Here is a 27,859-nt window from a genome sequence, read left to right on the forward strand (position 1 = left end):
CCTTTTCTGGCGACTTTCAAGGATGTCTTCTCTTGGTGATTATTTGTGGATTTCTTTCTGGGTCAAGCATAAAGTCTGAGGCTTGTCATGAAGTAAGTTCTGAGAGAAAATGAGGAGCTCAAGCAGCTGTCTGCCTCCACGCCGCCATCTTGGCCAGAAGTCTAAAAATTAGCTTTGTTAGGTATGTATTCTATCCCTAATATATAGTCCATCATCCTGTGAGGGATAGAAAAATCCTATTCAAAAATGACTACTCAGAGATCTCTCGAAGTAAAAAGCAGAAAAGTTGTTTTATTTAATAAATTCTCATCAGAATGAGCAATTCCATCGTGAGGAGGGAAAAAGAGAAAGCTCACGGTAGAAGGACTAAAGAACTAGGAGAAGATATACAGTTTTTATAGTTTTTAATTACAAAGGATTACATCATGAGTTTGGGGAACATTAAGGGATAGGTGACCTCCCCCTCCGTTAATTGGATGTTATTAGTCGTGCCAAAAACCAGCAGATTCTCTGGTTCAGAGAGGAACCATACATGAAGCAACTAGTAGTCTAAACATTGATAGCTTGAACAGAGATAAATGTCATCATCTTGGGTTAAATACATATATTTAAAATTTGAGTGAATATTGACTGATACTCAACATACTTATGCAGGTCACAGAGACCTAGAGAAGATAGAATACAGAAAAGGAATTTAACATTCTTGTAAGTTCTTCACCATATCTTAAGCTCCATACTTGCTCCACACAATCCTTCTATTTTAGACCCCAACCAAAAAAAAATTCAAATCCATTCTTAAATGTCATTTTCCAAAGCAGCTGTTCACTTTCCAAATCTTTTTCCTCTTTTAGATCTTTTATTTTTGTCTGTCAGCAATAATAACAACTCTGCCACAAAGGCAGCATAGCATCTTCCACCACAAAAAAGAATTAGAGGACCTGGGTTCAAATTCTGTTTCTACAATTGATTACCTATATATCATGGGAAAGTTACTCAATCTCCCTGAGTGTGTTCCCTTATTTCTAAGATAAGTTGTAGTTGATGACCTCTAGGTCCATTTCAGTTCTAAATCTATGATCCTGTGAATTTTCACAGTACTTTACACATACTATGCACTTAATAAATGCATGCCAACTAATTGAATGAAAAGGTATCTATTAATCACTCACCATATGGCATTGTTACACACTGGGTACACAAATTTTAAAAGTTAGATATTTTCTGTTCTCAAGGAGGTTTCTTTGTGTTGGGGGAGATAAATTATATAGGAAAATAGTGAATGGGGAGCTCTAGGATGTCACAAAGACGATCTATAGTATAGTATGTTTTGAGGGCCAATGGCAGTATTGATTTGATTACTGTGCCCAGAGCAAGAAGAATCATAGGGACTCATCATGGCAAATGGCAAAGGGTCGAATGAGTTGTGAAACTTGGTCTAATAGAGCAGGATATAGTAGGCTAGTTAAGATTGCTGCTCAGTCAAGTGTTAATCAAAAAAGTGGTCCTTAAACTTCTTAAATAGGGGGCCAGTTCACTATCCCTCAGACTGTTAAGAGGGCAGGACTTTAGTAAAAACAAAACCTCACACTCTGTCTCCGCCCCTCAGCCCATTTGCCATAATCCAGCGGCCGTATAAAGGTCCTCAGCCGCCGCATTTGGCCCACAGGCTGTAGTTTGAGAACCCCTGAGTCCAGAGCAGGAGTTCCAAAGTTGGGTTGATTATCACCCTTGGGACAGAAATGGTTGTTGTTTATTTCTTTTCTTTAAAAAGACCAATGATATCATGAGGGTGATGTATTGAATCCATTTAAATGACTTAGAGCTGTACAAAGTCATAAGTCTCAATATCTTCTCCAGTGTGGCCAGACAAGAGCTAAGATGACTAGAAATGGCTCAGGGAAGAAGTGGCAATATTGAGAGAGAAGAGAAAAGAGAAAGGGGAAATAGAGCAGGTAAAGATAAAAGATAGACCCTTTGGGCAACACCTACTGATTAGGTTTATTTCTTAAGGACCAAAACCACTGATTCTCATTGATTGGCCACTAATAGGTCCTAAGTCAAGCCTCATTTGATCATTGTTTAGGTCCTGATTGATGCAGATTGAATAGCAATCATTTCTGCTTTGGCCAGAAACCCTGAGGGTCTTTCCCTCACAGATTTATTTATTTATTTAGACTTTAGATCAGGGGTTCTCAATCTGAGGACGTTTATGGGCCCACTGGGTTATGACAAATGGGCTGAAGGTGGAGACAGAGTGTGAGCTTCTGTTTTTACTATAGTCCGGCCTCCCACAGTCTGAGGGACAGTGAACTGGCCCCTATTTAAAAAGTTTGAGGACCACTGGTTGAGATGCTTTGCCTCAATTGCTACCTAGCTTTAATCACTGAATGGGTGCAGCTTCCATTCAAACTGAATGTTTGAATTCAAACTCAGTCAAACTGAGCCTTTAAAAGGCCAAGGTCTCCCATTGCAGCAAGGGCCATCTCCAGCTGACTGATCCATATCTAGCCACTGACCCAGACGGCTCTTGTGAGAAATACTGAAAAGTTGGGTTTCCACGGAGTGCTGCAAGCTTCGTTTCTGTAGGATAGTGGGTATCACCAATAGGTTTTCAGAATTGAGAAGTTAAGAGGAAGGTTAAGATTCCACAAAACAATTAATTTCCAATCTCTCAGGGATCCTTGAGCAAAAAAAAAAAAAAAAAAAAAAAACCAACAAAAAACTGGGGAACTAGGAAGACACAAGCAGAAAGAGTCTTGAGGTTCTGAGAAAACAAAAAACTTAATAGCCCAAACTAGTTGGGATAAGTATGACCAGACTTGACCAAACCAGTATTGGGCCTGCTTGATACAGGCTAATTGAATATTAAACAACACACCTGTAGAAGGAGTTTCCCACCATTTTTGAATATGGGATATACTACGAGGGAGGGGGGACATGCTTATACATAGTTAGGGGGTGTATCAGAAAGATTGTAACCCTGCAGGGAATGGGCCAATCTGTTCTCTGAAGGGGAGTCTGTGCTGAGCTAACAAAATAAAGCTTCTCCCGCTTATGTACTCAGGGCTCCCTCTTCCTGAAGAGGAGCGGACCCCACTTCTAGCCAGAAATGTTAAGATGATTCCTTAAGATTCTTCTTTAAGAACATGCCCTCGGGGCAGCTAGGTGGGGCAGTAGATAGAGCACCAGCCCTGAATTCAGGAGGACCCGAGTTCAAATCTTGTCACTGACACTTAAGACTTCCTAGCTGTGTGACCCTGGGCAAGTCACTTAACTCCAGCTTCAGAAAAAAAAAAAAAAAAGAACATGTCCTCGATATCCGATTTTCAGTGTCAGAAGTGACCTTGCACAACCCTCTCTTATTTAAATCCAATTCACTTGTGAGTCTTGGTATCACCTCCCTGACGTCATGGTCTTTGAGAATGAAAGACAAACAACGACCACCTTTAGGAGCGTGGAAGGCTGCAAAGGGATCCTTTAGAGGAGGTAAAGAAAGAAAAGTGTGAAGAGGCAGAAAGTTGGGGATGTGCGGGGAGCCCCCTGTCACCGATCTGCCCACAAGCTTCATCTCGCCCTGCTTTCCTGCCCTGCCTTCCTGCCCTCCTCAGTCTCGCCTCTTGTAAGGAGAAGGAGCAGGGCCTGCAGAACCATAATGGGGATTGTCTGGAGGAACTTCCCTTGTCCCTCCCCTCCTTTTTTTTTCTTTTTTTCTTTTAAATTTCATCACCGAAAATGCTTTCTGATGAACTCTGAGGACAAATTGAAATTTTTTTTCCCATTTTCTTTATTTTTGACCGAAGCTCTCCCACGGCTAACATGGGAATTTTTTGTGATTTCACATGTATAATGAATATTTATTGTTTGACTTCTCAAAGGGCATCTGGAGTGGGAAACTTTGAACTCAAAATTTTAAAAATAAAAAAACTTAAAAATAAATTTCACCACACATTCTTGCCCTCGGTTTTTGTGTGAGGTCTTGTCTCACACGCTCCCTAGGTCCCAGCTTCTGATGTTGTAAATCTCGTCACATGACAACTGTTATCCGCTTTCAGAGGGTACTCTGAGCTCCTCAGGTTGGAGCACATTTTCCCACCTTTTCCCCCCAGCATGGCTAATAGGGGGATGTTTTGCCTCCCCGGTACCGTGGGCATCCTATTGCTCCCTTTCTCAACAAGTAGGGGAAAGTCTTGGAGGGAGGGAAAGACTTTCCAAAATTTTAAATGAAATTAAATAAATACATCTCTCGTCTCTCGGAGATGCGCTTCCAGAAGACTTTCTAGCCCCCACAACGGCATCTCGATGTCCCTAGGACTCTCCTCTCTAGCCCGCAGCGCCTTCTCAATGGTGACGCCCAGGCCACGCCCCCGTGTAACCACGCCTATTTCCCTCCCAGCTCCGCCTCCTTCCCCGGCCCTTCCCTAGTCTCTAGCCCTTCTCTCCTCCTTCTTCCCTCCTGGCCCAAGAGGAGCAGGGACCTGCCCGGGAGGAGCCGGCCGCGCGCTTCGCTGCTACCCGAGCATCATGACGCCCCCGGAGGCAGCTCGGGGGAACCCCGAGGCAGCCGCGAGGTGAGCTGCGCCCGCCCCCGCCCCCGCCCCGGCTCCGGGGCACAGATGAGTGATGGCTGGGGGTGCAGGATCCGGACAGCTCGCGCCGCGGGGCGTTTAGGAGTGGGAAGGGGTTGGCTAAAACGGTGGGGGGAGAAGCCCCAGAGAAAACAATTCCTAGAATCCGGGAGCTGAAGCGGCCTCTCAGTGTCATTTTGCCGAGAAGGAAACAGGCTTAGGGAGTCGGGGAACGTGACCAGGCCATTCACCGTAACAAGGGCTAGCCGCCCCATGGAACTTTCCGGTAACCCCAGCGCTAATTAAGAGTTCCACCTTCGGAACCACTCTGGGAGGGAGATGCTATCTTTGCCCCATTTCACGGATGGTGAAACTGACGCAAAGAGATCCGCACCGCTAGGAAGCGTTCTAGGCTGGGCTCGAATTCAGTGTCCCCTGACCCCAAGTGCAGCGCCCTGCCCCGCGATCCCCGGCGCCTCACACCCTCGAGCCCCGGTCCTAGAGGTGCTCTGCAAAATGTGCTGGGAGTGGGGTTTGGGTCCCGGCTAAAAAACCTCTCGTTCGCTTCCATGAGCTCATCCAAAGTTTTAAATCCTTAAGTAGCCCAGAGTATTGATCTTTAGGAGATTGTATAGGTCAGTCCCGACTGTGGGATGCTCCCAAGTTACCATCATCATTCATAAATAAATTCCGTGATATGCGATTGTTTTTTGGTGACTGGTGTAAATGGCAGGACGCAGAGAAAAAATCTGGGCTAAAGGAAGGGAAATCCTAGATATAGTTATTGAGCACCATGTGGGATATGCGAAAGTATGCAGTGCAACCCGTCATCAAGTGCGAGTCTATTTGCTAATCATTGGTAGGCACCGGGAGGCGAGCCAGCTCTTGCCCTCCAGGGCAAGTAAAAGTACGCAGCAGATTCCGGGGAAGAGCGGAACTGTGATCCAGGTGGTGGTTCTAGATCAGCGGTCCTCAGACTTTTAAAATGGGGGCCAGTTCACTGTCCCTCAGACTGTAGGAGGGCCCGACTACAGTAAAAACAGAACCTCACGCTCTGTCTCCGCCCCTCAGCCCATTTGCCATAACCTGGGGGCGCATAAAGTCCTCATCGGGCTGTAGTTTGAGAAGCCCTGCTCTAGACAGGTTTTGTGTCTTAGCCCCCCTTGGGCTATCTGGTAAAGTATATCAGAGCTCTTTCTCAGAACAATTTTTGGGGGAGGATGTTTGTTTTTGATTTTGGAGATACTGGGTTAAATGACTTGCCCAGGCTGAATTTGAACTCAGGCCTTCCTGACTTCAGGTCCACTTCTCCATCCACCTAGCTGCCCCAGAATGATTTTTGTTGTTTTAATAGAATAGATTAATTAATAGATTCTCTTTATTTTTAAAATACATGCAAAGATAATTTTCAACATTCACCCTTGCAAAACCTGTGTTCTAAATTTTTCTCCCTTCCTTTCCCCCATCCCTCCCCTAGACAGCAAGTAATCCAATATATATCAAACATGTGCAACAGAATGCTTTTAAATGCATAAATTAAAATGACAAAATATATAGAATTACAAAGGAAATTTATTATGTTGAAATACATTTATTAAAAAAAATTTTAAGTTCTCAGATCTGAGATCAAGAATCTCTGACACAGGCAGTCACTAGTCAGATCCTAGATCAGATGCTACTCTGATCTAGGATCTGTGAATAAAGGTTTAGGGTAGCAGATTGTCTAACCTTTTCCAGTTATTATTATTCCTTATGCTAGAGCAAAAAGTGGAAAGAAAAGTACCCTAAAGAAGGCTATACTAGCCAAGGCAGAGCAGATATTGAAATGCCCCTACAATCCAGGGAAGGAGGATGAGATCTGTCAAGTCCTGCCATCAAATAGCTTACAATGTAGTTTCTTGGGTACATGTGGACATGCAAAAAAGATTTTAGGAAAAGAAATGTTACAGAGAAATGTATAAATAAAAGCAGTCTGATATACAGTGAAAAGAACTCTAGACTTGGAGCTTAAGATGCATTACTTATTTGATCACATAAATTATTGTTATTATTATCATATGTACTGCCAGTATAAAATATGTCATGACTTCATAGGAATAATCAGTATTTTATTATATCAAATATAGACATATATATCTTCCATCCTACAGCAGATTTTTAAACCCTAAAATTCAATTGAGCCTACAAATATTTGGACCTACTGTGTACCTTCATGCACTGGATATTCAAAGCATAAAATGAGACAATTCCTGCCCTCAAGGAAGTTATATGATACTAATGATGGGGAGGAAGGGAATAGGCCTTTATTTTTTTTTTAATTAAAAAAATTTTTAGATTATACATATACATTCATTTTTTTACATATTTCCATATGAGGCAAGTTGGGAGAGAAAAATCAGAACAAAAGGGAAAAATCATGAGAAAGGGGGGGAAAAAGATGAAAATAGTGTGTATTGATCCATATTCAGTCTCCATAGATCTCTTTTTTGGATGCAGTCTATCATACTTGATCATCACATAGTCTTGCAGTTGCTGTGTACTGTGTTTTCCTGATTCTGCTTATTTCACTTAGTATTAATTCATGTAAATCTTTCCAGGCCTTTCTGAAATCAGCCTGTTCATTATTTTTTATAGAACAATAATATTCCATTACTTTCATATGCCATAACTTTTTATTCAGCCACTCCCCAATTTATGGCATCTACTCATTTTCCAGGAATGTCTTTATTATATAATGACTATTATGTGATAGGCACTATAACAGTATGATCTCAATTGATCTTCACAACAATCTTGCAAGGTGCTATTATTATCACCATTTTACAGTTAAGGAAACCGTGGTAGAAAGCAGTGACTTTGCCCAGAGTTACAAAGCTAGTAAGAGACTAATAAGGCTGGATTTTAGTTCAAGTCTTTTTGAGTTGCTCTATAGGCCCAGTACTTATCCTCTATACCATTAAGCTGCTCCTATATACAGAAATTCCTTTCATAGACCCCCCAAAATAATATCCTTTTAGTGGATTTATGATAAACTCCCTCCACTGATATAGATTTCATCTCATTTATGCCTCTAGTGTACTTGGAATCAGGAAGATCTATTTTCAGATCCTGCCTCTGATACCAGCAATTGACTATGGGCAAAGGAGGGAACTTTTTTGAATTTGTTTCTTCCTTTATAAAATGGAGCTGATAATGCCTTTATCACCTACCTCACAGGTGCACTGTGAGGATCAAATAAGATGTATATAAAATGCTTTGCAAACTTTAAAAATAGATACAAATACCAGCTATTATTAATATAAGTATTCTGCTAATGCAAGTTGATAATTTGTAGCACTTTATCATGTTTAATTTATAGTTTTAACTTTCTAAGATTCTGAAGGGTTAAATAAATTGCCCTGAGTTCCATATATAATATGTAAGAGGACCATAAGTCTAGAACGGAAAGGAGACTCTGAGCATATCTAATTTGGCCTGACCTGGGTGTTCCTTATTCTTTATCCATTCTACCTCTCTGCCTTTCCTTATTAATATTGTTCTTGTTATAATTCTTGTCCATATTTTCCCATTATTTTCTTATAAAGGATCAATCCAATCCATTGGAGGCCCCTGGATACCACTGCAATTGTATTAATCATCCCACAAATATTGCACATCCTTCATCTCCCTGTAGAGCATAAAAAAACCTTATAAACATCATAGTGCTTTATGGGAAGTAAGCATTTAACTGTTCATACTCTTTCTGTCTCTCTATCTTTCTCCCTCTTCCCCTTTCCCTCCCCTTCTTTACTTCTCTCTTCAGTTCTTCTCTCCCTCCCTCCCTCTATCTCTTCACTCCCTTCTTGCTTCCTTTCCTTCTTCCCTCCTTCCCTCACTCCCTCTCTTCCTTCCTTCCTGTCTTCCCCAAAAATACAGTAGACTACTTTGATATAGATTTAGGCTGAGGTTGGTGACATTTAATTCCCAATTTGTGGATTACCCAGTTACCTCAATACTTCTGCTTTTCTCTTAAGTCTTTTGGGCAGTTTTAAAAAATGCTCAATAACTGATTCCTGAGGCCTGAGGGAAAGCCACAGTTAGAGAAATAACACTTAATGAGGAAGAATTTTCCTCAAAGATCACCTTAGTCCAGTTCCTTCATTTTATGAGTGAAGAAACTGAGGCTTAGGGAGGAGTCATAATTTTGCCCATGGTCATGGAATTTTAAGGATTCCAACCCTGGTTCTCTGCCACCAAATTTGATCTGTACCAAGCTAGAGCCTTCAAACAAGGTTGACAACTAATGTCTTTTAAAAAACAAGAGCAGCCCCTTCTTGACTCCTGGGACTGACAAATCCAGTTTGGGACTTTGTCACCTAACCTGTGTTATCACCAGTGTGTTTGAGAATGATGATTTTTCAGCCTACTTTCTGGAAGAAGTATTGTAGCAAGGATTTAGCAGGTTGCAAATGTTGAATAAAATGAATTATTTGGGGTTGTCTTTGTTAATCCTTACTCTGCCTTCTCCAAATCTAAACTAGAGAAATAAGCGTAAATATAGTATACAATATAGCATAATATAAAGTAGAACAAATAAGGGGAAAGTAGGTGTGGACCAAAGCCAATTAGATAATTAGCAAGACAGGGGCCATTTGCCTGTTCACCACTACTTCCTAAGCCCCCAAATGCTTCCACAGTGAAGGAGAGATTTTGGGCCATAGAATGGCAGAATACACAATAATAATAGCTAACATTTCTATAGTACCTACTATGTGCCAGGTGCAGTGCTAAATGCTCGGCAAATTTTTTCTCATTTGATAGTCACATCAACCTTGGGAGGTGGGTACTATTATTATCCCCATTTTACAGAAGAAGAAATGAAGTCAAACAGATATTAAATGTCTTGTGCAGGGATACTCAGTAAATTGTCTGAGGATAGATTTGAACTTAGGTCTTCTTGATTTCATGCCTAGCTCTATGTCTACTTTGTCACCAGTTGCATTGGGTTCTGATATTTCTAAGTGACTTCTACTTTTGAGATTTGGAGGGAGGACAGCACCTACTCTGGTGTAAGGAAGAAATGTTTCAAAGACAAAGGGAATAGATGGTAGAGATTCAGAGTTTCATATATAGCCCTCTTTAAAAAAAAAATCTGTTCTTTGTGTATCAAGATATTCACATTTATTGATGTTTTAAAAAAATAAAATAAAAAAAAAACAGAGGGCAGGGGTCAACTGCAAACTTTGGTACTGACTGTCATGAATGCTGAATCAGCGGAGAATTGTTAACAGCAGCTGATGCTGAATCAGCAGAGAATTCAACCTAGTGCTAGACTTGCTTCATACAATGATTTCATTAGTTTAGCAGACTCCCAGTTAGGAAGACTTCCTTTTCCAATGTTGATTGGCTTCTCTAAGAGACATAGAGAGGATCATTGAGAAATTTAAGTGATTTGTACCTGCTCACCGAGCCAGTAAATGGGAAAAAGGGTTGGAGTGGAGTGAATGAGGATCATTTGGGAGTTAAGGATGTTAGAAGACTATGGTTGGCTTTGGGACATTGCAAGGGCATGTTTTGTCATTAGTCTTGAATTTGGGACTTCTTCAGATCTCCCTTTCTAGATTCTTTAGCTCTTTTCCTCTAAAAGCAGCTGTCTGCTTCTGATTTGTGATCCAGGATGAAAAAAAATTAGACCGATGGAAGATAGCCAGAGGCCAGATGATCAATTTCCACTGCTTTCATCAAGGTCTAACATCAAAGGCTATCTATCCTATCCTAGAGATCACTATGTAACATAGAGCTATTCTGTTTTCTGGATTTCAAAGAAATTGGGGAAGAAATATGTGAAACAAGTGACAAAGAAAAGAATACAATTTCAGTATCAAGTTGAGTACAAGAGGGGCTTACAGTTCCTCTTCTTGTTCTCCTTTCTGATAAATACTGAAATTCATGGGATTGTAGGGCACAATCATCGACTTTAGAACTTGAAAGGACTTCAGAGGACATCATTATAAGAAGGTGAAAAGGAATTGTGGCACATAAATGTAATATTTTTGTGCTGTTAAAAATGGTGTCTGATGAACACAGAGAAAATTATGCACTGATCAGAACAAGCCAAGTCAAGAAAACAATATATACTGCAATTGTCTCAATGTAATTAGAAAGAACAACTTCACACCACAAAACTAAAAGTAAATGTAACAAAATTACAAAGCTCAGGCCTTGGAGTCAGGAGGATCTGAGTTAATATGTAGCCTCAAACATTTGATACAAGTCACAACTCTGATTGCCTTGCCAAAAAGAGAGAAAAAAAATGAGAGTGGGGGAGGGGAAGAGAAGAAGAAAGAGAAATGGAGGGAAAAAGAGAGAGGAAGGGAGAGAGAGAGAAGAAAGAAATAAATAAAGGGGGAGAGGGAGGGATGAAGGAAAAAAAGGAGGGAGAAAGTAAGAAAGATCAAGTGGGACTCTTTCAAGAGATAGGAGAGGACATTCATATTCACCCTTTTGTGGAAGTGGAAGATCCACATGTTTTATACATTGTTCATTTTTTGGATTTTTTTTCTATATTTTTATTAGTTATACTGGTGTTTTTTTCCTCTAAAAATTTTCTTTTTATTCAGTCATTTCCAACTCTTTGTGATCCCATTGGGGTCTTTTCTTCAAAAAGATACTGGTTTGTTATTTTGTTCTCCAACTCATTTTACAGTTGAGGAATCTGAGGCAAACAGAGGGACTCAGTAAGTGTTTAAGGCCACATCTGAGCTAAGGAAGATGAGTCTTCTTGACTCCAACAGGCACTCCCTCTTCTGCATCATCTAGGGATTGCTCTTTGAGTGGGAGGGAGGGATCACTAGGATAACTATGATGATGTGAGAAACTGATGATATCAAGAAAATATTATTTAAGAAAAAAAAGGAAATAAAAACAAGAATATATATATATATATATTTCTTTTCTTTCTTTTTCTTTTCTTTTCTTTTTTTTTTTTTTTTTTACTTTAACTAAAAGTTAGGAGAAACAGCATTACAGAGTGGGTAAAGAACCAGACTCAAAATCAGGAAAACCTGGCCTCTGATATCTGCTGGCTGTGTGATTGTGTGACCGTCTCTCAGCAATCCAGGTCCCTCTCAGCAATCCAGGTCCCTCTCACCTTCATTGTAGAGCAGGTACCAGTTTGTCTTGAGAGAGGGCACAGATTTTATCATATAAAATAAAAATATCATTTTTAGCTTGAAAAATGATAGAAGAGAATCTATAGATATAGATTTTTGTGTGATTATTACTTTGTTGTGTTTTTTATATATGGCACAGATCCTTGGGAGAAGCCTAGAAAGGCACTGCTGACCTAAGCTTTCACAAGAAGAAAGATAGCGAGGTAACGCAGTGGAAAGAGTCAGAATAGATTAACTTCTAATTCAGCCTCAAACATTTTCTGGCTGTGTAAACCAGATCAAATCACCTAATCATTGCCTGCCTCAGTTTACTCGTCTATAAAATAGGGATAATAACAGCATCTACCTCGAAGGGTTATTGTAAAGTTCAAATGATAGAATAATTGTAAAGCACTTGTTAAAGTGCCTGGCACATAGTAGGTGCTATATAAATACTTATTCCTTATTCTCCCTTTCTCTTTCTTTCTAACCTAATCAGTATTAGTATTACCTTGCATTTGGGTCCTGAACATTACAATTTAGACACATTTGTCTGATTTCTTTCTCCCCTAGGATTTCCAACCTAAACTCATAAGACAATTTCCTTTGAGGGAGATCTCTAGCTTGCTAACTTTTGTTTTGCATCTTCTTTTCAGACCCCGGGTAGATTTACTTTTTCTCCAACGCTTCCTAAAGATACAGTCCATCTTGTTTCCCAGTTTTTCCTCACAAAATGCTTTGATGTTCCTGACCCTTCTTTGTGTCACCCTGCTGGGTAAGTGAATGTATATAGAGAACAGAGTATACTTCCCTGAACTCTTCTGTCTTTATGAACTTCTTTCTTCTCCCATTAAAATAATAATAAGAATAAGAATAAGATAATAACGACAATTAATATTTATAATGCTTTAAGGTTTAAGAATCATTTGATTCTTACAAAAACTCAAGAGATAGGTGCTGCTGTTATATCCATTTTACAGGTGAAGAAACTGAAACAGACAGACACTTGTCCAGGGTAACATGGTTAGGAAGTGTCTAAGTCCAGATTTGAACTCAGAAAGATGATTCTGATTCTAAGTGTGACACTCTTATCTACTCTTATCTACTGCAGCACTTCTATAGAGGGTATCCAAAAAATATCTTTTGGGACTAAGTCTCTGACCCATTTCTAATTTTCTACTCTTTTAACCTATTACTCTTCTTAGTGAACTTTATATCTGTATTAGCCCACATGTTCTCCACATAAAATTACCATTTCCCATCACATTGCTTTTGCTCTTTCATCTCCCCTTTCCCTTCTTCTCCTCTCCCTACTCTCTATAACCTGGAATGTATTCTCTCTTCACATCAGAATCTTAGACTTCCTGGCTTCCCTTAAGACTCAGCTAAAAGGGAAGGTCCTTAAAGTCGATTGTGCCTTCCCTCAAAGGCAAAACTGCTTGATTGTATCCTTTGACTATTTGTCAACTGGGGGATGGCTTTTATTTTTATTAATTTGGCTCACTTTTTTATATATTTGAGAAATGAGGCCTTTATCAGAGAAACTTGCTGTAAAATTTCTTTCAGTTTCCTATTTTCTTTCTAATTTTGGCTGTGTTAGCTTTGTGCAAAAGCTTTTTAATTTCATGTAATCAAAATTATCTATTTTATTTCCTGCAATCCCTGCAATCTCTTATTTAGTAATAAACTCTTCCCTTATATATAGATCTGACAAATATATTTTTCAAAGCTCCCATAATCTATTTATAATATCTTCTTGCTATGACATCATCATCATATCTAAGTAATTTATCTTGGCAAATGGTATGAGATGTTGGACTGTGCCTAGTTTCTGCCAAACTGCTTTTCAATTTTCCTAGCAATTTTTTGTCACAATATTGAGTTCTTACATCAAAAATTTAGATCTTGGGTATTTCAAGCACTAGATTACTGTGGTCATTTACTACTGTATATTGTGTACCTAATCTGTTCCACTGATCTTCTCTACTTCTTAGCCAATACCAGATTGTTTTGATGATTACTGCTTTATAATATAATTTGAAATCTGGAACTGTTAGGTTGACTTCATTAACTTCATTTTTACTTCATTTTGTTTGATTCCTTTGATATTCTTAAGTTTTTGTTCTTCTAGACACATTTTGTAATTTTTTTTTAGCTCTATAAAATAATTCTCTGGTAGTTTGATTAGTATGGCACTGAAAAAGTAAATTAATTTAGGTAGAATTATCATTTTTATTACAGTGGCTCAGCTTATCCATGAGGAATTAATATTTCTATAATTGTTTGGGGCTATTTTTAATCTGCCTGAAAAGTGTTTTGTATCTGAAGTGTCTACAGTTATTTTAAATGGAATTTCTCTTTCGATCTCTTCCTACTGAGTTTTGTCAGTAATATGTAGAAATGCTGATAATTTCTGTGGATTTATTTTGTATACTGCAATTTTGCTGTTTGTTTCATTTAGTTTTTTTGTTGATTCTCTAAGGTTTTCTGATTATACTATTATATCATCTGCAAATATTTAATCATCAATTTTTTTCCCTTATTGCCATAGCTAGCATTTCTAGTATTGAATAATAATATTGAATAATAATGGTGATAGTGGACTTCGTTGTTTCACTCCTGATCTTATTGGAAAGGCTTCAACTTTATTTCCATTACAGATAATGCTTGCTCTTGGTTTTAGATAGTTGCTATTTATTTTAAGAATGGCCCAATTGATTCCTATTCGTTCTAGTGTTTTTAATAGGAATGAGTCTTGTATTTTATCAAAGGCAAATTTGCATCTATTAATATAATCATATGATTTTTGTTGTTGTTGTTACTGATGTAGCCAATTATGCAGATAGTTTTCCTCTTTTTGAATCAGACCTGCATAATAATCATAGTATGATCTTTCTGTTATTACTACAATTTCCTTGCTAGTAATTGTGTCATAAAAATAATTTGGTAGCTCTCTTTTACCTGTTTTTTCAATTATTTGTTTAGTATTGGCATTGAGTATTGTTTAAATATTTGGTAGAATTCACTTGAAAATCCATCTGATTCTGAGAATTTATTCTGATTGGGGCCAGCTAGATGGCACAGTGGATAGAGCGATGGCCCTGAAGTCAGGGGAACCTGAGTTTAAATTCAGTTTCAGACATTTACTAGCTGTATGACCCTGGACAAGTTACTTAACCCCAATTTCCTCAAAAAAACCAAACAAACAAAAGAGCTTTTAAAAATTATTCTGCAATGGGACTTCATAGACTTCTTCACAAGAGTTCATGATACACAAAAAATCATAAGAATCTTTGTTATAAGAATATCTTACTTCTACTCTATATTTATCTTATATGTATTAATTTATATATGTTGACTTCTCTACTAAAATGTATACTCTTTGAGGGCAGGGTTTGAGTTTGTTCTTTCTTTTTGTTCCCAGCACTAAGCTCAGTGTCTGGCATACTATTAGCATTCAATAAATAGTTTTTGCTTGATTGGTTGGTTAATGGGGGCTTGAAGAGGTCAAAGACTGGAAAGGGATCCTTACCAGTATTGTCTGTTATTTGCATTCCCCATGTGTTTCTCCTACAGAGCAGCTGGTCATCTACCAGGTGGGGCTAATACCCAGTCAATACTATGGTGTCTTAGGAAACAAGGATCTGGATGGATTCAAGACCCTGACATGTTTAGCTCTTGTTCTCATCGTGGTCAACTCCACAGTAAGAGGTCCCTTGGCCCTGTTCTTCCCTTCCCTCTCTTCCATTTTTGCCCTTAGGGGACTAAATTGCCTAAAGTGGGGGAAGGAGATACGGTATGCTTGCTCTTCCTTCTTTTGGGGGGAATGTGGGGTACTGCTGTGCCCCAGGCCTGCTTCTGCCTGAAGAACTGGATTTTAATTTCTCCTTTATTTAATTCATTTCAACCAAAGCACAGGGTGGCCAAGTGGCCATCAAGGTGTTTATGATTGTATGAGAACTTGTGGCTAAGCATACCTGGGTATGGGGTTGGAGCTATGGTCTGGAATCAGGAAGACCTCTAATTCAAATCTGACCTCAGACATTTTCTAACTCGGGCTAGTCTCTTCTCTTTGCCTTAGTTTCCTTTTCTGTACAATGGGGATCATAATAGCATTTACCTTCCAGGGTTTTTATATGGATCCAATGATATAATAAATGTAAGGGTGCTATATAAATATTAGTGATGATGATAATGATAACGGCTTATTTCAGTAACAGTTAAGAGTAAAAGCAGCTATAACATTTGTCTCTCACTTTGGATTGCTCAGAGCACTTTAAGGCCACAGGCTTCCTACCTTCCTCCTCACAATATCCCAGAATGCAGGGAAGGGCCAGAGCTGCTTCCCCCCATGCTATAAAAATTAAGATAAAGTCATATATCCCATATTCTGTTCCTTCATTATTATGACTCCTTGGCCAATAAACATTTTATTATGGACAACTTCTATTATACTAAAACCTTTATTAAGCTGAGGGAAAGGGGAGCGGTTAAGGATGGGAAGAAGGCAGAACTCAAAAAGGAATTAGATAATGATCTTTGTCTTAAATGTATTTATGGACACACATATATTAAATTATTTTTGAATACTTCCAAAGCAAATTCTCCCTCTACCCCAATAATTAATATTGCATTTTTAAAAAATACAATTTTCAGATTCCATTGGCTTAAGAAAACACCTTTTCACAACACAGTCCCAGTTGTACAATTTATTGCCTTAAGAGTGTTGCTTGAGGATAAGTGGTGAAGGGATATGTGAAGGGTCATATGGCAAGTATATCAGAAGACCTTCCTTACTCTGAGGCTAGTTCTTCAGGTCTATATTTTATATTCATATATCTGTGTGTACTTGATTTTCTTTCCTAATAGAATGTAATTTCTTCAGAAAAGGGATTTTTTTTTCCCTTTTGTATCTTGGTAGTCTCAGCCTATAGCATAACTTGATGATACTGGGGAAAGTTCCCAATAGACATAAAATAAGAAGTGATCCAAATGGGCTGAGATTAAAACAAGAGGGACTTCTTGCTGAAGCTGAGATTTGTGTTGCATCTCAAAGAAAATAATCTTTCTTGTAATACTAATTCAAAAAAGGTAGTATTTGTAGAAGTGCTTAGTATAGTATCCAGCAAATAATAGGCACTTAATATATGCTTATTTCCATTCATTCTCTTCTTCTCTTCACCTGCCTACAGCTGAAGAGCTTTGACCAGTTTATCTGTAACCTGTTGTATGTGAGTTGGAGGAAGAACCTTACTGAGCATCTTCATTGCCTTTACTTCCGAGGCCGAATCTACTACACCCTCAACGTGATTCGTGATGACATTGATAATCCGTAGGCACTTCCTACTATCTCTTATATGGCCTAGTCTCTCCTTTATCCTTTGCCTTTCTGGGTGTTTGGGTTTTTCTTATTGAGAATGGGAGGAAGCCATGTGGCTGTGAAGAAACTAATTATATTCAAGGAGATTTGCTATTCTCTAATCAGGCACATTAGAGTTGTTAGAAATTGCTACCCACTGCCAGATGGAATTCTAAGAGAGAGACTTTTAGGGTAAATGTCCAATCTCTCAATTTCTCCTTCTCAGTGTTCTTCCCTTTCCTCCTCTATTTCATGAATTAATCCAAATTATAAGTCCTGTGGTTATATGTGTACTTCTGAGGGACTGAGACGTATGAGACATTTCTTTGTTGATTCAAAAAACCCAGCAGCTTCTTGGTTGATAGATATTATTGCTTCCATGTCTTGTTTCTTAAATATTGTCAGGACAGACTGAGGCCCCTAAGGTGCAGCTGTCTAGAAATAGGACCTTATTTTAAACTCAATGAAAACTCTGAGAATGCTGGGCATTGATGGCATGCCACTTTCAGAAATCAGCTTAAGCTATAACTGGCTTCCAAAATCTGATCTTTAGTTCATTTGTAATAAAAGTCCAGAATGAATAGCTTTGGATCAGGATGATGGATGAGGATCTTTTGGTCCCTGTGATCTCCTCTTACAACGTTCCCAGGTTCACACTGCTCTGTCTTTTTTCATTGGATGCAGGGACCAGCGCATTAGTCAAGATGTAGAGAGGTTCTGTCGACAGCTCAGCACCATGGCCAGCAAGCTGATCATCTCCCCTTTCACCATCTCCTACTACACATACCAGTGCTTTCAAAGGTAAGGCCTTTGAAGAAGGTTGGCTCTAACTTGTTTCCCCAAATATTTCCTTATTTCCAGTGCTTTCCAAGATATCCTGTTCCTGAATGTTAAGGGTTCCAACTTTCAGTGTTTTTTCAGTGTCAAAATCAAGAAATGCTTTTTCCTTGTGTTCTTTAAGACCACCCATCCTAGAGTGTTTTCTGACTTTCCTTATTTGGAATTCTCAGTCTCCTTTTTGCCAGAAAATTTACAATTTATTAATTTTAGGATTTAACTTCCTATAACCCCAAGACTTCCACAGCCCTTAAAAATTAATTATGATTCTCCTTTTTGGTGTTGAGAAATGGACAAAATTCCCTACTTGGGATCTAAGGTGAAAATATGACTTATGTCTGGGCCTGGGATACAGAAACAGGGAACTGATATGCCTGAAAGGGAGGGAATGACCTATGTTAATATTTTTTCTTTTAATATTTTTTTAAGAGATTAAAAATAAAGTTAAGCAAAACCAACTAATGTTTACATCAACAAGTTTCGCAGTTTTATGCAGCATTCCCAGCCAAAATCACTCAGCTCTATGAAGAAGGAAGAGGGTTATTTTCTCAGCTTTTTTTTAAGGCCAAGTTTCTTGACCAATACTATTAATTTTTTTAAATCTTTTTGCTCTTTCAGCACGAGCTGGCTTGGGCCAGTGAGTATCTTTGGTTACTTTGTCCTGGGAACTATAGTGAACAAAGTCCTCATGAGCCCCATTGTTTCAAAGCTGGTGCAACAGGAGAAACTGGAAGGAGATTTCAGGTGGATGCTCTTTGGTATCTTTCCTCCCCTTTACCCTTAAAAAAAGATCCAACATCTCACCCAACTCAGCCTAATGAAATCATTTTACCCACCATTCCTATTTGTCTTTTTGCCCTAGTTTATATGTTCTGTTACCTATTTCTCCTTTCTAGTATACCTTTGGGGAATTCATCACTGTTGGGAGTAAACCGTTCAGCAAAACTAACCAAAAAATTTTGAAAGTTTGAAATCATATGAAGCAGATAAATGGTGGTGGTTGTTTGTCCTTCATTCTCCAAGAGGACCATGACATCAGGGAGATGATGTTGTGACATGCAAATGAATTGAATTAAGTGAGGGAAGGCTCTGCAAGGTCACCTGCCTCACTTTTCCCTTCAAAGCCATCTGGATCCAGTGGCCAGATATAGATTAGGACTAGTGGAGAGGGCCCTTAGATAGATGGCACAGAGAATAGAGCACTAGACTGAAAGTCAGGAAGATCTGAGTTCTTATGCAACTCTAGATATTTAGGGGTTTTTTTTTTGTTTGTTTGTTTGTTTTGTTTTTTTTGAGGCTGAGGTTAAGTGACTTGCCCAGGGTCACACAGCTAGGAAGTGTTAAGTATCTGAGACCACATTTGAACTCGGGTCCTCCTGAATTCAAGGCTGGTGCTTCATCCACTGCGCCACCTAGCTGCCCCCAACTCTAGATATTTAGTAACTGGGCAAGTCATTTAATCTCTGTTTCTGTTTCCTCGTCTGTTAAATAGGAATAATAATAGTACCTACTCTCAGTGTTGTTTTGGGGATCAAATGAGATAATATTTGTAAAAGTGCTTTGCAAACCTAAAAGTGCTATGTGAATACTAGCTGTTAACTCTTACCCATATTTACATCCCAGTAAAGAAGGTGAGGAAGTGTCTTTTCATATTTACTGTATGAGGAAGGAGGAAGGAAACTATGTGTGGTTATTAAAATTTTGCATTGTTCAGCTTTGGTTAGTTGTTCTTCCACTCTTCCTTCTCCCCATCCTCCTCCTTTTTCCCCCTTTCTTCTTCTTCATCCTCTTCTCTTTCCTTCCCTTTTCCTTTCTTTCCTTTTTCTTCTCCTACTCTTCATTTTCTTTCTCTTCCTATTCCTTCTCTGTCTCCTTTTCTTTCTCTCCCTTCTCCTTTTTCTTCTTATTCTCCCCTTTATTCTGTTCCTCTTCTTCCTCTGACTCTTTTTACTTCTCCTCCTCTTCCTTTTTCTCTTCCCTTTCCCTCTTCTCTTCCCCTTCTTCCCTCTCTTTCCTCTCCTCTTCCTTCTTCCCAGTTATGTATTGCCATTCTACATATTGTTTTCCTGGTTCTTATTTTCCTTTGTATCACTTCATATGTCTTTCTTTAGCATAGCCTTTAAGAAACCCAGGCCACCTACATGCCATGATATTCAGCACCAGAGTAGAACTTTAACTCATGTTCTCTTCTGCTATCCTTTTTTTTTTCTTTAAGTGAGAACATGTATCAATGCTTTGTAACTCATTTTCCAGTGTTTTAAGAATAAAATATTAGAGTTACATGTGGAATTGTGTTTTGGCAAGGAGATGACATAGGCTCTTGTCTTCCTCTGTGGCTCAGAAAGGAGAGAAAACAATTGGACCAAAAAATAATGACCCGCATGTTATTATGAGTCTTGTTCACTGACCTTTGTTGCCTTTGGTTCATCCAGGTTTAAGCATGTGCAGCTTCGGGTGAATGCTGAGGCAGCAGCTTTCTATAGGTAAGATAATGGATAAGTTTGTGTTTGCTCCATGTATGTATTCTTTAGATGCTTAGGGAATCATATATGACCATGAGTTGGGAGCTGATCTGGGTATATTTTTTGGTTGATTTCATCCTGCCAGGGTCTCCCTTTTCAAGGAACTAAAATAGCCTCATGAACTGCTGTCATTCTATTCTAGTATGTGGGTTAATCCATAAATATATGTGCCATTTGGTGCCACTGTTTTATATTGAATGTGAATGAGTGTGACTCTCTGCTAGTTTAGCTTCCAGTGCCTGGTGTCTGATGTTGGTATTTCCAGTAGCACTTTGGAAAAATAGTGCCATGAGGTATTCTTAATGTAGTGAGAGCCCCCTGGTGGCCTATATTGGGAGCATATAGCAGCTACTGCAAAAAACTCAAAAAAAAAAAAAATTTTCCTAAGCTACTTTTGTAGCACTCTGAGGAAATAAGAGCAGAACCCACTATTAAATAATAACTCTCCACTTTAATATGGGTAAAGCGTCATACTCCTTTAAAATTGTTATTTCTAAAAACATTTTTCTTATTATATGTGTAAAGTTGGAAGGGATCAGAGAGATCATCTGGTCTAACCCTCTTATTTTACAAAAAGGGATTGTGGGAGCCCAAAATGTTAAGTAAGTAGAAGAGTTCAGATTTGAACCCAGATTTTTTAATTCCAACTTTAGAGGTCTTTCCATTGTACAAAGCTGCCTTCCATTTCATCTGGCTGTACAAATTTGCACTCAGTATTGAACGATTGTGGCTCACAAAGTACTTAACTCTTACTGTAAGTGGGGGAAGATCTCTATCTTGGTAGAAGTATTTTTGATGAAGAACTTAGAGGTGGTCAATGTAGTTTAGGGATTGGATTGAGCATTCTGGGAGACTTAAGCCCTAAGTCCACCAAATTGCTTCTGTTTTTTTTCACCTGTTAAGATGGAAAGAATAAATATTGATGTTATAATGACTAGCCAGTTGACCTCTAAGTCTACAGCCAGCTACTTGCCTTTTGCTGTTTTAGAATGTCATAAGCTAGGAACCCAATTTAATAGAGACCTGACTCCAACAAAAACTTCAGAAGTTGAACAGCAAAGGGTGTGTGTGTGTGTGTGTGTGTGTGTGTGTGTGTGTGTGTGTGTGTGTGTGTTTTTGCCCATACTTTCTATACACAATATCAGAGGCAGTATGGTATGATGGATAGAATATCTAGAAGACTAGAGTTCTAATCCCATATTAGCTGGATTACCCTTTTTCAATCTCAGTTTCTTCATCTGTAAATGAAGTTAATAATACCTTCAGTACTGACTTCACAAAGTTGTTGGGAGGATCAGATAACTCAATGTAGGCAAAGTTCTTTTTCAAACCTTAAATTTTATATAAATGCCTGTTTTTCTTCTTAGGAAATCATATTCTTTAAGGTTCCTAAAGTTCCATCTTGCCTGTTTAAACTCTATATAGATTTTGGGGTCTGGTCTTCAGACAGGATTACATAAATAACAGACTTATTTCCAAAGAAAAAGGAAGCTATATTTCCTTATTCTTTGCCTTGTTTGGGCTGTTATTCTTAAACTGTTCTCTGTCTCTTTAATATTCCTTGGGATTAAAAAGCTTAGAAATCTTTTTGAGCCATCCTCAGCTGTACATGGTAGAACTGGCTTTAGTCTAGGCCTGCATCCCTACTGGTAGTTGGTAGAGAAATAACATTTCCAAGTTCTTTGGAAAGATCCTTTGGTTCTTTCAGGCTCTCCTGGATCTCCCAGCTACAGGAAGAGAAAAACTTCCTGTTATTTTCCTTGATCACTTTTGATACAGCCTTTTGTTGCCACAGAATAACAGTAAAGCTTCATAGGGGAAGGGCCAAGCAACTAATAGACCAGGGGTTCTCAAACTATGGCCCACAGGCCAGATGTGGCCTGCTGAGAATGTTTATGCGGCCCACCAGGTTATGGCAAATGGGCTGAGGGGCAGAGACAGAATGTGAGTTTTTGTTTTTATTATAGTCTGGCCTCCAACAGTCTGAGGGACAGTGAACTGGCCCCCTACTTAAAAAGTTTGAGGACCATTGTAATAGACATTAAGCACCTGCTGTGTGCTAGGTTCTGTACTGAGCCACAAAGTCCTAGATGCTGAGTTCCCTCTGATGAGCCTGGGGCCTGAAGGATGAAATAAGATAGGGTAAAGGAGGGAGAAGCCGTCCAGTTCGGCTGTAAGAGTTTCCTGGAGTCTTTGACAACTTGAGTAAGGCCTAACTGGGGCCCTTGATGCATCATAGCTTTGTTTTTCCAGAGCTGGGCATGTGGAACATGTGAGGACGAATTACAGGCTGCAGAAACTCCTGCAGACTCAGAAGGAACTCATGTCCAAGGAACTGTGGCTTTATAGTAAGTGAAGAAGGTCCTACTTTCTGGGGTATCATGGGTCCCAAAGTACAGTCAGACTTGGTGGTAAAAGAGACATAATTTATCCCTTGCACAGTTTTTCTGAAAGGAAGGAGATGGCCATTTCCCAAGTATGCTGCTGGCTTCTTGCTTGGGCTCCAGGAGATTAAGAATCCGCTTTTTCCTCTGGGGGGCTTGGAGTCATTCTTCCACAGAACGGAGATTGGCTGTACTCTTTTTAACCCATTCTGTATTGTGCAGTTGGCATCAACACATTTGACTACTTGGGCAGCATCCTGAGCTACGTGGTTATTGCAATCCCCATCTTTAGTGGCGTCTATGGAGATTTGGCCCCAGCAGAGCTAAGTGCCCTGGTTAGCAAGGTAAGCTCTTAGAGTACAGTGCCAGTGGATAGTGACTAGGAGAACATGGCCCCATCCATGGTCTCTTCCCTTTTTTTCCTGTTTGGCTTTAGGTTATTGTAGGACCTGTTGAGGGTGGTCTGTCCAGTGCTCAGAAAGAAAGAAGAACCCCAAACGCAGGAAATGCATGTGTGGAAGGGAGCTAAAATGAGAGTTAGGAACTCTGTGTAAAAGGAAGCAGTGGAGGCAGAGTGGGCTTGGTGAAATCCCAAGTCATACCTGTGCCAGACTGCCTGGCACGTCACCAGGACCTTCATGGGAGGAGCTTCTTAGTCACAAGACCACTCTGCTGATTCAGCACTCAGTTAACAAGCATTCTTTAAGCACCTACTATTTTCCAAGTATTGTGTTAAATTTGTCCCAAGACTGACCAGATTTTTCTCTGTGTCCTTCCCCAGAATGCCTTTGTGTCCATTTATCTCATCGGTTGCTTCAGCCAACTCATTGACCTCTCAGCAACCTTCTCTGATGTGGCTGGCTATACACACAGGTAAGACTCCCTTTGATTTGTATCTTAAAATAAATCAGAGAGCTTCAAGCCAGGGAAATGTGTGTCTGGAAGGAAGCTGAAAAACTTGTTCTTCACGATAGATAACTCCCAGTATTCTAGTCCCTCATCACCATTCAATGGAACATTTTACGTTGGATTTTCCATAGGCATCTCGAGCTCAACGTGTTCAAAATCTACTTCAGTCCAGTCACCTTGGTTCATAACTCCTATTATCCTTACATACACTCCTCACTCTCACTTACTCCACATATGTATTAAATCATTAAGCTTATACCTCCATAACAATTCTCAAATCTACTTTCTTCTCTCCCTTCACACACACTGTGGCCCTTTCAATTGGTCTTCTGGCTGCAGGTCTCTCTTCTCCAATCTACAGAATTGCCAAAATGATTGCCCAGAAGGAAAAGATCTGACCATGTACTCTTGTTGTCCAGTCATTTTTTAGTCATCTGATTCTCTGTGATCCCATTTGGGGTTTTCTTGGCAGAGATACTGGAGGAGTTTGCTGTTTCCTTTACAATTTACAGAGGAGGAAATTGAGGAAAACTACCCACAGTCACATAGCTATGTGTATGTATGTGTGTGTATGTCATATGACATACACATACATACACACATTTCATGAATGTTTCTGTTTGAGTCAATGACATGTTTTTCCTGAGCACGTGTACACACGCACACGCACACATATATAGGTATATATATATATATACATACACATATGTTTCATGTATATTTCTAAGTTTGAGTCAAGTATGTGTCTTTCTTGAGAGAATATATTGTCTTTGTATGTCCAAGTGAAACAGGTCATTTATTATTAAGCACCTACTATGTGCCAGTATTATAAGTATTGTATATAAAAAGAAAGGCAAAAGTCAGACCTTGCTCTCAAGAAGCTCACAGTCTTATGTGTGGAGAAGCACTGTGTAAACAACTATGTACAAACAAGCTATGTACAGGATAAATTGGAAATAATCAATAGACGAGAGGTAGGATCAGGAAAAGCTTCTTAACAAAAGGAAGATATGTTAAGTTAGACTTGAGGGAAGCTAGGAAATAGAGATTACCTAGGAGAGAATTCTGGGCATGGGGGACAAATAATGAAAATGCCCCGAGCTGAGCAACATCAGGAAAGACAGTATCACTGGACTTCAGAGAATGTGTGGAAGAGTAAGGTTTAAGAAGCTTGGAAAAGTAAGATAGGTCCAGGTAATAATCTGGATTTTAAAGGCCAAAAAAAAGGGTTTTGTATTTGATCTTGGAAATAGAGTCACTGGAATTTATTGAATGAGGTAGGAGTACCCTGGTCAGACCTGCACTTTAAGAAGATGCTTTTGATAGCTGTGTGGACACTGTAGTAGAGAGAGACTTGAGGGAGGAAGACCACCCAGCAGGCTATTTCAATAGTCTAGGTGTGAAGTGATGGGACAGTAGTGACAGGTAGGGAGAGAAGGGGACATATAAAAAAAAGAAATGGAATCAACAGGCTTTGGCAGTAGAGTAGATATGAAGGCAAGGGAATTAAGGAATCAAGGATGGCACCCATGTTGAGAGCCTGAGTGACTGGGAGGATGGATATCCCCTATAGTAATAGGGGAGTTAGGAAGAGGAAAGGCTTTGGGGAAAAGAAAGTTAATGAAGAGAAAAGATAATGAGTTCAATTTTGAGCATGTTGAGTTTAAAGTGTCTTTGGAACATCCAAAGCCTTGATAAATAGATCTGAAAATTGTCTACCTAGAAATGATAATTGCATCAAAAGAAGTGAATGAAATTGCCTAATAAAATAAAGGAGGAAAAAGAGGGCAGGACCAAGCAAGCCTTGTCACACAAGAGAAAGGGGGCAGGGGAAGGGTTGTAGCAAGAAGAACTCTAGAATTTTCTCTCTTTTCTAGAATTGGGGAATTGCAAGAGACCCTGTTGGACATGTCTTTAAAGTCTCGAGATTGTGATTCAGAAGACTTGGATGAATGGGATTTTGATGAGTGAGTAATGGCCATTCACTTACAAATATTTACAAAGGATGTGTATGGCACTTTGTGGCATCCAGGCCACAGACTCAGCTGTATCTCAGGTTTGTTCCTGATGAAGTTCTAGACCTCAGGGAGAATTGTCTTCCCCTCATTGAAGGTTCACTGCTATCAGCAAGGTCCTTCCCCTAATCTTCAAAGAATTCTTGGCTTAACATGGTCTGTTTCACTAGTTTATGAGGGAACCCAACAGTACCCTTCCAGTACTTCCAAAAGGGAGACTTGGAAACTCTGAAGAGTGACAATCTTGAAAACAATGTAGATTAAATGTTAGTAAACTAGGGGCAGTGCCCACAAAACTGTGGCTGCTTCATGAGAGGATGATAACATTGATCATATCATCTACCTGTACTTAACTCCAGGGCCTCAGGATCAAAGGTGACTGACACAGCCTTTCTCCTGGATCGGGTCTCCATTTCAGTCCCATCTTCTGACAAGCCTCTGATCAAGGATCTAAGCCTGACAGTTTCTGAGGGGCAGAGCCTGCTTATCACAGGGAACACGGGCACTGGCAAGAGCTCCTTGCTCAGGGTCCTGGCCGGTTTGTGGGAGAGCATGCATGGTGAGGACTGAGCCTTTTTGTCACTTGAAATTTCTGAGTTGAAATTGGGAAGGCCTTAGATAATCCATCAGGTAATCCTGATACTAGGGTCCCCAAACCCTTTAAATTAAGAGACTAGGGGCAAGGGATTTTTGTCCCACTTGGAGCAAGGATCTCAGAAACTGTGATGCATCCTTCTACTAAATCAATGCACAGATTGAGGCAGATGCCCAATCTTTCTTTTGGGTCTGACAATAGTACCCTTGCAGGTACTGTACAGATGCTGACAAGTTTTGGACCTCATGGAGTGATGTTTCTGCCACAGAGACCTTTCTTCACAGATGGGACTTTGCGTGAGCAGGTCAGTCTTGCTAGCATTCTCCTATTTCCTATTCCTTCTCATATCTCATTGATTGGGGAAGTTGGTAGTCATATCAATGGGGAGATTCCAATAACAGGAAGTTGGCTGATGGAGTGTTCCCATAGCTCTACCTTTCAGGTCTCGTGAGCTGAAGAAGTCCTGGCTTCTTGGGAAATTTCATTCAGTTTTTATTTGACCCTCATTTATTAGGTATCTACCAAGGAGTATATCACTATGTTGGGTGCTAAATGGAATATAAAGTATGATGCATGGTTCCTGTCCTGAAAGGACTTTCCATCTGTTCCCTTCTACACTGGAGATAAGGAAAATAACAACAACAACAACAACAACAACAACAATAATAATAACCAATAGTTAACATGAATATAGTGTTTTAAAGATTGAAAAGTGCTTCACCTATGTTATCTCATTTATGCCTCATAATAGCTCAAAGGTGTTATTATCTCCACTTTTTACAAATGAGGATACAGATTCAGAGAAATTAAGTGTTATAGTTGCAGGTAGCCAGGTACTGTTGGGTCTTTCTGACATCAAGGCCAGGACATTTTCCACAATGCATACACCTATGTATTAATTTGCTCCTGCCTTAATACATCTGACCATCTCAGTTTTTAAGCTATTCATACAATGAAATAGTAAGTGTTGCTGTAAGATTTACCAACTCTTGGTGCTATCTAAGAATAGAGTGGGCTGCATTGGAAATACTGGGTCTCCTTTCACCTAGAGGTCTTTAATCAAAGGTTGGTTAAACCCTTGTCACCAATTACCTAATCCAACTGACTCATTTTATATATGAAGAAACTGTGGCCAGAATGATTAACTAACTTGCCCAATGTCATAGAAGTATTCTAACTTCAAATCCCAGTAGTTTTTTCCCCACTAACCTATGCTATTGCAATAAAGATTTCTCTACGTGAGCAATTAGGTGGCACAGTGGATAGAATTCCAGACTTTGGAGTCAGGAAAACTTATCTTACTGAGGTCAAACCCAGCCTCAGATACTTACCAGCTGTGTGATCCTGGGCAAGTCATTTAACTCTGTTTATCTCAGTTTCCTTATCTGTAAAATGGGCTGGGGAAGGAAATGGCAAATCACTCCAGTATTTTTGTGAAGAAAACCTCAAATGGGGTCATGAAAAGCTGGACATGACTGAAAAACAACTTAACAAAAATAGAGTAGTTTGGACTACATGATTTTAAAGGTCCTTTCCAACTTTT

The 27,859-nt window shown here is 39.4% G+C and overlaps 1 protein-coding gene across 1 annotated transcript in view; it reads left to right on the plus strand.

Moving 5' to 3' along the window:
* The first annotated feature begins 4,395 nt into the window (after positions 1-4,395).
* The window catches only part of ABCD4 (ATP binding cassette subfamily D member 4), a 32,144-nt gene continuing 8,680 nt past the window's right edge, over positions 4,396-27,859 (plus strand). Inside the window, 13 exon segments of the mRNA XM_074290034.1 lie at positions 4,396-4,568; positions 12,352-12,470; positions 15,272-15,399; positions 16,888-17,027; positions 17,739-17,855; positions 18,510-18,635; positions 20,324-20,374; positions 22,667-22,761; positions 23,020-23,141; positions 23,579-23,670; positions 25,584-25,673; positions 26,081-26,280; positions 26,529-26,620. Coding sequence (XP_074146135.1) covers positions 4,522-4,568; positions 12,352-12,470; positions 15,272-15,399; positions 16,888-17,027; positions 17,739-17,855; positions 18,510-18,635; positions 20,324-20,374; positions 22,667-22,761; positions 23,020-23,141; positions 23,579-23,670; positions 25,584-25,673; positions 26,081-26,280; positions 26,529-26,620 — 1,419 coding nt within the window. The 5' untranslated portion in view covers positions 4,396-4,521.

This window comes from Sminthopsis crassicaudata, chromosome 2 (genome assembly GCF_048593235.1).
Source record: "Sminthopsis crassicaudata isolate SCR6 chromosome 2, ASM4859323v1, whole genome shotgun sequence".
Classification (NCBI taxonomy): domain Eukaryota; kingdom Metazoa; phylum Chordata; class Mammalia; order Dasyuromorphia; family Dasyuridae; genus Sminthopsis; species Sminthopsis crassicaudata.